The 13,651-nt window shown below is 31.9% G+C and overlaps 1 protein-coding gene across 1 annotated transcript; it reads left to right on the forward strand.

Annotated features, from left to right (window-relative positions):
* The first annotated feature begins 240 nt into the window (after nt 1-240).
* On the forward strand, nt 241-13,611 carry LOC136970821 (uncharacterized). Its single transcript, XM_067265289.1, has 3 exons — nt 241-541; nt 4,577-4,746; nt 13,175-13,611. Exons 1-3 carry the CDS (start codon nt 334-336, stop codon nt 13,529-13,531), a joined length of 735 nt encoding a protein of 244 aa, XP_067121390.1. The 5' UTR covers nt 241-333; the 3' UTR covers nt 13,532-13,611.
* Nucleotides 13,612-13,651: the final 40 nt, after the last annotated feature.

A 13,651-nucleotide genomic window follows, 5' to 3' on the forward strand; every position in this document is an offset into this window, starting at 1 on the left:
TAGGCTGCCACGTTGACTGCTCGGCCATCCGGTCTGGAATGTCGGTCAAAAATTATCCGTAATATTATTTAGTTTCTTATAAGTTATTCAAATATGTAAAAATATATTTTATGAAGCAAAAGCAATAAATGTATAATTAATTTTCGTTTTGAATACGTGATAACGATAATAATAATGTACGGCAGCTAAAATTGACGCAGGTGGCAGCATGTACCTATTAGAAGCAGACGATAGTTTGTTTTCGAATGTTGTTATGGCAACAGAACTAACAACTTAAATCGAAACATAGTTTCTATTCGATATTGTAAATCGTTTTATCGAAAAGTATTAAATATGTCGGATGATTTTAGGATTTTATGGATAAAGAATGTGGTATGTAAGGCGTTTCTTATTGAAGAGAAAGTTTTCGATTCGTTTTTGGAAGTAGATCAGAGATATGGCGAAACAATTTTATACGAATTTCTCACAACGACTGATATAAATAACACGATACTGTTATTTTATACTTCAGAAAAGGAAGAAGAAATCGAAATTCAAGAAGGTAAATTTATGGAACAAATTCGAAATGGTAAAAGTTTACGTAGGTAGTCCTATATACTGCCACAGGACTACTTAATTAAATTTTCAAGTATACATTTTATTTTTCCATTTTTTATGATTTTACTGTTCACTTTTCTGTTCATTATATGACCAGAAAAGTGATAGTAAATGACACTTTTGGCCCCTTCACCTTTGTATACAGTGACAGTGGCACGTTATCCTATGGGCAAAGATGGCAATTGCCTGGGGCCCCAAACAGTCTCTTAAAACTCGTTAATGTAGTAAGAATATTGAAATTTAAATTTGGGTAATATCTGGGAACCCTAGATTGATGGGGTTCTGTAGATTGGGGTTAAGGTTTTTCTGAGTTTATTTTTATTTTATTCCTTGTTTTTAATTTTATACAATATTCGTTTATTATTTATCATCTTTTAATCCGTTGTCAATTTTTTTTGAAATTTAAATATTTGTATTCGATCCTCTGGAACGGAACTGTTCCATTTGTCGGTTTATTTAACCTGATGATGGCCTATGGAATAGGTCGAAAACGTTTGTTTTAAATTAAACTTTCTCGGCAACGATAAAGGTGTTAGATTATTATTTATTGGGGTTAAGTTAATTAGAGTGCACTACTCTAGTTAACTTAACTCCATACTACTACATGTTGACTTAACCATCCAGAAGTCATGTTAAGAAAATGAATGAGGATACCAGATATCTGGTTTCGATACTTGATACCGAGATTTTGGGGATATAATTCTCCTCGAAAACGTTCACTGAATAAAAATGTCTGAAGTTAACATTTTACATGGGGCCTCCGAATTCGAATTTTCCTGGCTGGTGAACCTATTACATGCCTCTGTACATTGATGTACTTTTGGCAAATTTTCCTTTATTTGAGTTTCAATAGTTTGTGGACTCAATATTAAAAAAAATGACAGAAAAATTTTGCAAATATTTTCTAACTGATAGTTTAATTAATGATATGACTAGTAAGTAGGCTTACAGTAAGAACAAATTTGCAGCCACTTATACCACTGAAAAATAATACCTCGAACTTCGTCTTCTCCATTGTGTACAATTAAAGATTAGATAAACTAATCTGTGCCTGATACATGTATATTAGAAGGAAACTGAGAAAAACTCAATGTTTGAGCAATGATCTTTCTTCTAGAACAATCTAGTCATGTGGTATAAGTAAGCAATTGATAACCAAGCGTTCATTTTTTTTTATTATAATAAGAAATGAAATGATTGATATCGAGTTATTCATTAATAGAACGTAATTTTAGATTTGTTGTTTAAGATGAATTATTTTAGCTTAAATTTTGGGTACGTTCGTTAAGTCGAACGAGTTAAACGCGTTAGTAACGAATCGTTCGAAAAGTAGTAGTCTCGCTCAGTGCGCATGCTCCGCGGTGATGACGTATCGAACGAAACTCTAACGAAGCTCACGAAGGAAAGAGTTAGTTTATTTCGTTAAGAAAATGGCGCCCGATGATATCGATGTTTCTAGATCTACTCGAGTGTTTAAATTGTGAATTAAAAGGTGAAATGATTGAAATAACTGTCCATCCGAAGCAACCTAAGAAAAATATTTTGGATAAGGTTGCACTAGCAACATTCATATCTTCGATTTTAGAAACAGCCATTTAGTTATAACGAATCGTTCGAAAAGTCTAACGAAACAAGAATAACGATGACGTCATTCTCGTTTAACTCAACGAACGTACCTTTTGTTAAGGATTGTAAAGTGGAGTCACCAGAGGGCGTACGAGCGCTATATATACAATTGGCGGGTTTTCTAAAGCTCGCTTTCATTTTTCCTTTACTGTACATGTGGGTGTCATGAATAAAATAGTCGTTAATGTTAGAGAACGAGTCGTCTCCTTATTTGGATTTTATCAAATTTTATTCCTAAAGCCTCCAGGGTGCAGATCCAACACTGACATCAATTCCATAAGTATGCCATAGGTACAATTTAAGGGGAAGAGGTTGCAAAATGTGTATTATTTTACACTACAGATTAGAGTATAGGGACATCCTAGAACGGAGATGGGAAACATTTTTAAGTCTGTGTGTCATATTGCAAGCATGCTTATCTTTAAAAATGTTTGTGCATGCTGAAGTTTTAAACTTTGATTAACAATATTCAAAAATATGAAATTAATATACTGTAATTAAAATTAATGTATAGATGCTGATTGGAAAAAGGATGATCAGATGATAAACCAAAGGATCATTGAAAAAGAAAAGTAATAAACCAAAATTGTATGTTACATTATATGCCAGATGATTTTTCTGACATGCCACTTTGGGCACATGCCATAGATTTGCTACCTGTCCTAGAACATTTGCTGGGAGGTATGTAAAGGATGCTCATTTGTCAGTAATAAGGGCTAAGGGACACTTAATTTTTCTTTATTCTGATTATATTTTTTAGACCATCCTTTCAGATTACCTCCAGAGCAAAATCTTAGTTACTCCACTGAATCGCACACTTAATGAATGGCCAAATAAAAAAATGTGATAACCTTTCTTTAAATGAAAATTTATTCTATGTTATCACAATATACTGTATGAATTTAAATACTGTATCAATAAAATATTTCTGATCAAAATTGTTATCTTAAAAACTGAATATAACGGGTGGGCAAGCAAGAGTTCAATGGGAGCCGAAATGTAGGTTTTGCAAAATGCTTGGGAGCCGCAGTTCTATACTGTCGTGGCGGATAATATGGTAAGGCGTGCGATTTTATTATATAATATAAATATAATATAAAACAAATATTGAATTTTTTTAATAAACATATTTTCACAAAATTATAAAAATAAAATTGTAAAAATAATAATAATAAACAGAAATTAACACTTTCAGCAAGAGCCGCATTTACCTCAAAAAGAGCCATATTTGCCCATGTCTGGAATATAATCTATTTTCATCTTTGACTAAAATTATTATAATTATCATGGAATTGTATGTTGTATATTAACCTGCCTAAAAGAAGTGTTTTATTCTATACATAATAAATTTTATTATCTATATGCCACTAATATTTTTGTACTTCTGTTAAAATTTAAATAATATTTCTATTATGAAATTCCACATTTTATTGAAATAAATCCTACCAATATGTTTTGGCATCTATTAAAACACATTGCTTTAATTATCATTGTTATATTGATTATCATTATTTCATATTTACTTTAATTTATTCAGTTTTCATTATACTATTATTTATAATTGAACAAAAGTAAATTTAAAATTTGTATAAATTCTTTGTTTTTTTTTAGTATATACAAATTTATAGTATATGTTTATAAATTATGCTGCTGTTGTTATTTTTGTATTTTTAAAAAATAACATCATAGATATTCATCAGTTTTGTGTAATTATTACATTCTGATAAGTGTTAAATTTAAAAAAAATGTGTTATTTATTCTTGTGGTGATGTATGAAGATAGTGCAAGTAGAACCATCCATTTAAGGATTGTAATTTCAGTGAATCAATTAGTTGATTAGATTAGCTGATTCAAATCCTGTGTGTTTTATCCCATTGTTTTCAGTACTTTTGTTTCCTTTCCACCTATTCAAACTAACTTTGGTTAAATAAGAAAGTTGGCTTGAATACTATATCAGTTTGAATAGGACTAACATTGAATTAAAGTAGACAATACAAACATAAACAAAATGAAAGTGATGACTTTGGATATCAGCTCCCTAAATTTTTTCTTCTCTCTTAATTGAAAATTTTTGCAACAATAAATAAAAATTCTTCATTCATTAGTTATCAATAATTTATGAACTCTTGCATTTATTGGTTTTCATGCTGTAAATGTTAATAAAGAGATTTGCAAAGCTTGATTTATACTATGAAGTTTGGTTTCTTATAATTGTTTTATAAGGTTTTCTGTAATTTGATTTTCTTATGGTGGTAATATTGTTTTATTTTATAACTATTTCATATAAAAATATAATAATTATATAATTGAACATTATTATACTGTATTTATAAAGATGAAAATAATTATATAGATAAAATTGAAAAACCTAAACTGCAGTTTCCACAAATGAAAGAACTTCAAATGGAAGTTTCTGAAATTGAGAATGATGAACAGAATGAAGAATCTGATATAAGTAATCTAATGATGAGTGAAGAAGAAAGTATAGAAAGTAATGTTGAAGAGAAAGAAGTTATTATGAAGGTAAATTATAATTTATTTATAAAAGAAAATAATGTAAATAAAGAATTTAAACATTTACATAAACTATGATTTTTTCTTTGATCCAATATAATACAAAAATTTTATCATTGAAATATACAGTAGAATTTGGTTATTGTGGTCACTTTGGGACTTGCCTATGATAGCAATAAGTGAATGAATGACATTAGTGAGGTAAGCAAATAAGACTGTTATGATGAACAGTTGGTAACGAGTTCGTATACGTGATACAGGATTAGTGTTGCCACCAGGCTGGTTTTCACCCGGACAGTCCTGTTTTTAATTAATTAAAAACCAGACTGTCTGGCTTAACTATTAATTTTGTCTGGGATTTCGTAGAAATTGTGAAATTATGATAAAACAAAGTACAAGGAATATTTTTATAAATTTACTTTATTTTAACAGTGAAAGACTTCATTCACACTCTTCACTCTCACCAAACTTAATTATCTGCCATTTTACACTGACATGTGTGCAGCCTGTTGACCCTTTTTTTTTCTTTTTTTTGCGCTTGTCAGCTGTTTAAGGCTAAGTTAGGCTAAGGCTTAGGCTTAAGTAAGGCTAAGTTAGGTTATTTCATTTCTTAACTTGAGTTGCTCCTACATGAGTCCTAACTGGTTTAGAACTGACAGGCATGTTATTCTTCGCATGGTAAAATAACATTGCACATGCATCAAGGACTTCTGTTTGAACAAAACTGACCTGCCATCCGGGTCAGCAATTTTGAAAAGGTGGCAACACTATACAGGATTGCAAGGATAACCCTTGACTTTGCTATGGTATGAGTGGATAATTATAAGATAAAACAAACACTTTTGTTTATACAAATCAATAAGTTTATTATTCAGGTATCATCACAATCTACAATATATCACAGTATTCAAAGACTACTATTTAACTCAATAGTTTCAACATAAGCTTATCAAGTTATTGTGTATATGAACAATTATGTATAATTGCCAAGTGTGTTGACAATTACAGTAGAACCATATTGATCAAATATGGTTGCCCTATTTGTGCCTCTCTGGATCTTCACTTTCTTCACTTCTTGTGTTTTCTCATTTAGAGTAGATCGAGGGAAGATGCCTAACATTTTGCTTATGAAGGAAATTATAGTGATAATTTGGGTTTTGGGAACCTCTAACAAAAATATCATATTCTTGAGTATGTTTTTCAAATAAAACTTTGGAGTATATCAAAAATAATTATATATTGTGTTTGCAATGACGACTTTTTCACTGTCTGGCATTTTAGGCATCTCAGCCTGAGTATCTGGGTGAGATGCCAAATGCCATTGGGGTAAAATAACAAATATAGTTGCATAAAATTAATTTTCAAATATCTTAACAAATTTAATTTATTGCATATGTAGTACAAAGTACTTTATATTAAGTGTAACAGCACAGCATATAAGTATTGTTAAGTTCCTGCCTGTTCTAATGTGCTCTATAGCTAGCTGAAAGCTTTTTTCAGTCCAAAAACCTTTTTTGAGAAGTCTTTATATAATTTATATACATATCCTGTAATAAAACGAAAAAAACAAAAATTTATTAAAAATAGGCATGTCAGCCTTAAAAATAGGCATATAGCATCCCAAGAAAAATGCGACATCTTTCCCATTTGTCGGGGTAAGATGCCTAGTGGAGTCACATGTTCTAGCATGTCCGATCGGGATCGGCGGTAGCTGACAATGGAAACCTTAGAACCTTAACTACATCACACATTAATTGTTTTTCACAATTTTTAATAAATTTTATTTTAACTTTTAGTTTTAAAATGACTCTAGAAACATTTCATAACAAAAACTGTTCTTACCTTGTTTTTATTCTTCTCAGATGTAGAAAATGTGGTAATGGTAGCCAACTACAGCTTTCCGCACTCAATATTGGCCCGATGATCCATTGTACAAACACATGACAGTATCTGATGTCATCGTTTGAAAATAACAAAAATTAGGCACCTTACCCCGAATCACTATATCTTGATTTTCCAGCACTATCCAGATGATTATTTCTTTGTTTTATATGAAAAAAGAAAATGAAAAAAATTATTATCATATTTCTTTATTTTAAAAGTAATTTAGAAATTCTGAAGTAAAAATTAAAACAAACAAGAAAATTGACAAAAAATAAATTAAAAAAAAATTTTAAGTAAATTTATTAAAATGTAGTCAATAAGTATTATGTTTCTTACAGTTTATCTCATGATTTTAATTTTATAGTAAATACTGATGAGAAATTCAAGATTTATTATGAAATTTAAATAATAATAATAATAATAATAAAGCCAAAAAGAAAATTTTAAGATTCAATATTATTAAACTTTGGTGAGAATTAATTGTTTTAATCCATTTACAGCACAATATGTAATAATTTAGATTTGTACATATTTGTTTTGAATATATCTTTAAAAGTTTTATTAATTTTTATTTTTCATTAAAAATTTTTACAATAATACACATATTTAACAAACTTGACAACAAATTTTTTATTTATTTATGTAGTATTGAGGTTATTTTATAATTGTTTTTTCTTATTGATAACATTAAATAATGAAAACATAATTAAAACATCTTAGATGTTAAAGTTTCATGGGGACTAAAAATTCAAAAGACATCAATTTGAATTGTCTGGCAAATTTAGTTTTAAAGATTTTATAAACTTTGTATCTGTGACAGTCTGCACAAGAAAAAAAAATACCTAGCCATAACTGCAATAAAATTTTTGCATTCATATGTCTTATTTACCTCTGTGATCAAAAAGTACTGGAATGATTCAATAAAATGCCAGATTTGAATTTATTTATTAAAATTTATTTTGTCCTCTTCAAAGTAATCCTCTCCCATTGCAAAGCATTTATGCCAATGTTTCTCCAAACCTTGAAACATTCTTTAAAGTCATTTTCATGAAATCTCTTCAAGACTTGCAACAAATTTTGTTTTATGGCATCAATTGACTTAAGATGATGATCATGAAACTGAAATTTTAGTTGAGGAAACTTTTATATCGATTTTGTTTTCGACACTGTTTCACATAAAAGATGTAGTTAATTGACAATTAACTTTATTCACTCTCGGATACAACTGACTGGGGTGACGACTACACAAGAACTCCCTCTCAGACAATGAAAGTATGTAGGAATTTTCACCCTTGACCTGACACTCAGATCAAGTTACAACTGATCCATTACAACAGATCTTCCCCCTCTAAAATGAAGTTGCGGAGATGTGCAGGTAGTGTCCATGTTCTAGAGCTCTTTCTAACTGGTGGTCCTTTGTCTTGATGTTGATTATTCTGGGGAGCTGGATGTTGCCTGTTCTGGAGTGGTTGTTCTCTTCGAGTATCAGTTGATCAATATGTCTCCTTCCGATAGGTCCTTCTGGTGAAGCTACCATGTACGTATATTGTCTGGTTTTCTTTGTCACCTTACCCGGTTTCCACTTCTTTGCATCTCTATAACACCTGTAATTGATGTTGTCTCTTATCTGGAATTCTCGAATTCTTGTTTCCTCTTTTCTATCCTTATATGTGTGGATTTAGTCGATCACAGATGGTACGTAGTCTTCTTTCCATCAACAGTTCTACTGCTGTTTTACCTGTAGTGCTACTAGGTGTTGTGTGTAAGCTAAACAAAAGTCTGGGGAGCAACACCTCAGTTTTTTCTTAGTTGTGATGTAATTTTTTGATTCTCCTCTTTATAGTTTGCACTTGTCTCTCTACTTGTCTGTTGGAAGAGGGATGAAATGGAGGGGTAAATATGTGCTGTATCCCATTTTTTTTTGTATAAATTTTTCCATTTCTTTGGATTTAAAGCTTTGATGATTGTCTGATACAATTGTATTTGGTAGTCCATGTGTACTAAATATTCTCCTCAATAATTTCACGGTTTCCTGGGTTGACTGCGTTTGTACTTCTTCTACCTCCGCCCACTTCGAATAAGCATCCACTAGAATAAAATATGTATGTCCATAGTGTGGTCCTGCACGATCAATGTGTACTCAGTCTCAGGATCCCAAGGGTGATGGCCAATGAGTGTCTTTAACTGGGGTTGGGTTTGACCTCTGTTCTTGGCATTTTCTACACATCGATACAGTCTCTTCAATTTGGGAGTCCATTTCAGGCCACCAAAAATAGCTCCTTGCTGTTCTTTTCATTCTAGACATGCCCTCATGTGTGGAGTGTAACAGGTGTAATAGCTGTGGTTGCAAGGTTTTAGGGGTAACCACTCTTTGTCCCCATAAAATGCAACTGTGGTGAATTGAAAGTTCTAGCTTTTGCCTAGAAAAAGGCATAAGTTTTTCTGGACTACTAAGTGGCCAACCATGTAAGATTGCGTGTTCAACTTTTTTTAACACTGAGTCTTTGTTTGTCTCTCTGCTTACTTCCTGAGATGTGATGGACAATTCTGGCTGTTCAAATATAAGGAATATCTCACCTGGTTCAGGGATAGTCTTGTCTTCCACAGTAGTTGGTATACGAGATAATGCATTAACATTAGTCATCTCTGCTGACCGACGATGTTCAATCTTATATGAGTATGCTGATAATCTCAAACACCAAAGAATCATTCTGGGTGAGATTAAATCAGGAATTGGTTTAGCAGAGTTCAGAAGGCCCACAACTGGCTTACAATCTGTATATATAGTAAAATTTTGGGCAGCTAGGTAATTATGAAATTTTGTGATGCCAAAGATTATAGCTAATACTTCTCTCTTGAATTGTGAATAATTTCTTTCTGCTGGGTGGAGTGTCCTCGATGCAAAGTATATAGGAGCTTCTGATCCATCTGGTAATATGTGTGAAAGTACTGCTCCAACTCCATATGGTGAAGCATCACATGACAACAATACTGGTTTATTTAAATCATAATGGATTAATAATGTTTCTGGTGTTAGCATCTTTTTTATTTTCACAAATGCTTTGCTGTGTTCTTTTTTCCAGATCCATGGTTTGTTTTTGTCTAGGAGTCTATATAATGGTTCAGCTTTGGTTGCTTTATCTTTCAAAAATCTACCATAGAAGTTTACAAATCCCAAAAATGCTTGTAACTCTTGTTTGTTCTTCGGGTCCTGAACCTGTTAGATCACTGCAATTTTATCTGGTGTGGGTCGAATGCCCTGAGCATCTATCAAATATCCTAAAAATTTAAGTTGATTTGTCTTGAATAGACATTTGCTTGAATAGATATTTGAATAGACATTTGCTTTTGTTCGGTTTTAGTCCAGCTTCTGAAATCTGGTTAAGAATTTTCCTCAACTTTTGATGTAGGGCTTCGTCATTGATCCCCATGACAAGTATATCATCTATCATCACAATTGTCCCTGGAATACCTCCTACGATCTTTTCCATCTCTGTCTGGCAAATAGCTGGACAACTACTCACTCCAAATGGTAATCTTTTCATTCTGTATAACCCTTCCATGTGTTGATAGTCAGTATCTCAGACGACTTTGGGTCCACAGGAAATTGGAAGTATGCTTTCTTGAAATCAAGCTTGGCAAATACTTTTCCACCAGATAATGAAGCAAGTATATTGTTAATGGCCGGCAACGGGTATACATCTACTTTTATTGCCTTTCTGTTTACAGTGCAGCAGTAATCTCCACATAAACATACACTTCCATCTGGTTTTGCAACGGGTACCACAGGAGTGGCCCACTTAGAAGTTCTAACTGGTTCTATAACTCCTAACTGGTGAAGTCGATTCAACTCTTGTTCTATCTTTGTTCTCAATGCAAAAGGAACCTGTCTTGCCCACATAAAAATAGGCTTAGCTTCTTTATTTATCACTAAACTGACTGCCTCACCTCTAAATAGACCCATTTCTGAATTATTGACTAAATGCTGGAATTCTTGTATCAGATCGTCTGCATCATGTTGGGTGATAAAGTCCCACTATTCTGATTCCTAATGGTTCTAACCAATTTCTTCCAACAAGTCCTGGTCCATTTCCTTTAATCACTAACAATGGCAGATTCATCACTTTTCCTTTAAATTGTACCCTCACCATTGTAGTACCCACTACCTCCAGATTTTGATCTGCCCATGTCTGTAATTTGACTTTTTCCGGTTCTAATTTGTCTCGCTGGATTTTAATTTCTTTTAAGGTCCGTTCGCTCACTACACTGTACCCAGCCCCTGAATCAATTTCTATCATGACTGGTATATTTTCAATATTGATTAAGATTTTTAAGGGTGGTATCCTACTTCCCTGTATTTTGAATAGATATGTATATTCCTTGACCTGGTTAGGATTCCTTGACGTCAAATTTTTATGTTCCTCAATCCGGTGTACTTTGGCTCTCTGGCTGGATACCTCTTTCTGTTGTGCCCCAATTTGGTTTCTTTCCTGGTTTGCAATTTTTCTTTGTCCACTCTTTTATTTCGTGATACACGCCTTTTCTATGTGTTCCTTGTTTTTGCAGGATTTACAGATTACCTGAGCAAATGGCAATTATTCGAGTTATGATTTCCGGTGCACCAAAAACAGTATAATATGGCTGGCTGATTCTTTCTCTTGTAGTCCGCCTTTAAGTTACACACTTGGGTGTTGTTTCCGTCTGATCCAAGCTGGCTAACATCTTTAGATGCTGCCTCTGCTGCCAATGCTGCATCCAAAATGGCCTTATAAGTAGTGTCCGTTTTTGCCAATAACACGTGTTGTATTCCTTTATCCCTTAAACCAGCCACTAGCCTATCTCTTAACATATGCTCTAGTGAGGTGCCAAAATTGCAATTCATTGCAATTTTCCATAGTTCCACGACATAGTTGTTGATACTTTCTCCCGGTTTTTGCAACCTCTGGTTAAATTTGAATGATTCGACAATTTCACTAGGTTTTGGGTAAAATGGCTATCAAGAACATTAAGTACTTCATTGAAGTTAACTTGTGTTGTTTCTTTTGGGGCTATGAGTGTTACTATAAGTTCATATAAAGTTTCACTGCACACAGTAAAAAAAAAAGCACACTTATCTTGGTCATTTTCAATCTGGTTTGCCTTCAAGCAAAAATTAAAGCGGTCCTTGTAAGTTTTCCACTGGCTGTCCATCTTGAATGGTTCGAAACGAACTCCACTGGTTGATGTTCCTGGGATCGACATTTCTGGCTTTTTATCTCGAATTGTAATATCCGCTGGCAAGTCTCTATTTTAATCCTCGTCGCCAATTTTGTATCGATTTTGTTTTCGACACTGTTTCACATAAAACACGTAGTTAGTCAACAATTAACTTTATTCCCTCTCGGATACAACTGACTGGGGTGATGATTACACAAGAACTCCCTTTCAGACAATGAAAGTATGTAGGAATTTTCACCCTTGACCTGACACTCTGATCAAGTTACAACCAATCCATTACAACAGAAACATTATTTTCACATCATAAATCAAGCTGATCCACGAGTTCTTGTTGATAATGTCCTATTTGGTGGTGATCAATAAACCTGATGGTGGCTAATGAAGATAGCTAAAAATGTTTGTTTTTATTTATTTAAAGAAATAATTGGTGTAAGTAAAGGTTTTGGATAGTAATATTTACTTCTAACTTATCATTTAATACTCTTAATTCTTTTATTGATTATTTTTAATTAATCATTAAGTAAGTCCTAATTTTTGCTGCTTGTCAAAAATTTTTTAAACTTCTAGATATTTCATATTTTAATTTAAAATAAAAACTACAGTAACTCTTATATCTATATCTGTATATATTATATATTAAAAGCAAAATGTTTCATTACCACCAGAACCAAAACAGAAACAAACACTTTACAAATAAGTGCTATTAATAGAGACTAAACTCTGACTGCATGCAGGGATGGATCTACATAGGAACTAATAGGGCTTAAGCCCTGGGCCCCCAAGTGTCAAGGGCTCACAAAAATTCAATTATTATCATAAATTTTTAATACTTTTTCATTAATAATGAGCACTTATCATATAGTAAAAAATAGTTAGTAGGTTAGGTTAGGTTTGGTAAAAATGGGGTCCCATTGGACTTTAAAGCCCTAGGCCCCAAAAACCTAGATCCACTCCTGACTGCATGGATGAAATATAACCAAATCAATTAAGACAGACAATAAGTATTTTATCCACACTTTCTGAAATATTATGTTTCAATTGATTTAATTTAATTTAAATTAATTAATTTTGATTTTATTTTAAATTTTAGTTTTGGTTCGTTTGGTGTAAAGGCCAGCATTTTAATCATCATTTTATTATATTTAAATTTAATTATTATTTTTAGTTTTAATTAATTGGCTACCTAGTATAAGAATGAAATTAAAATTTTACATGTCATAATAAACATTTTTCAAACTTGAGTGATATAATAATTTATAATTAAAATATAAGATTAATGATATAAACAGCAACATTTGGCTATTGAAGTCAATAATATTTCAATTTTATTTTTCAGAGCATTACAAAGAAAATCATCATGCATAAAATCTTGCATGTACAGAAATTACTAGTTCCTGAAGAAAAATGTTCTAATTATTTATATTTGATGAAGACAAATAATGAATTTATACCTAATCCTTCATCTTGGGAAGAAGCATGTCAAAAAATGCCAAAACAATTTGATATTTCTGTAGTGACAAGTAATTCACTTCTTATGCTTAGCCAATTGTTGCAACAAGTAAGCAATTTTAAGTATATTATAATATATATCAGACAAGGCCAGACTGTAACTGTATCATACAATGAATGTGGCTTGTCACAAATTATAGAAATTACTGAAGAGATTACAAGATTAACTATTTGTTTACATTAATTCATACTGTACAATACACACTTGATTAGACCCACAGGTTTAAATTACCTCACAAGCTCAAATAAACCCACTTTCCAGTCTCATTTAATAAAATAAATCCACAATACTTGAATAAATCCA

Source organism: Centruroides vittatus, unplaced genomic scaffold (assembly GCF_030686945.1).
Source record: "Centruroides vittatus isolate TY-2023 unplaced genomic scaffold, ASM3068694v2 contig_2194, whole genome shotgun sequence".
In the NCBI taxonomy this organism is placed as follows: Eukaryota; Metazoa; Arthropoda; class Arachnida; order Scorpiones; family Buthidae; genus Centruroides; species Centruroides vittatus.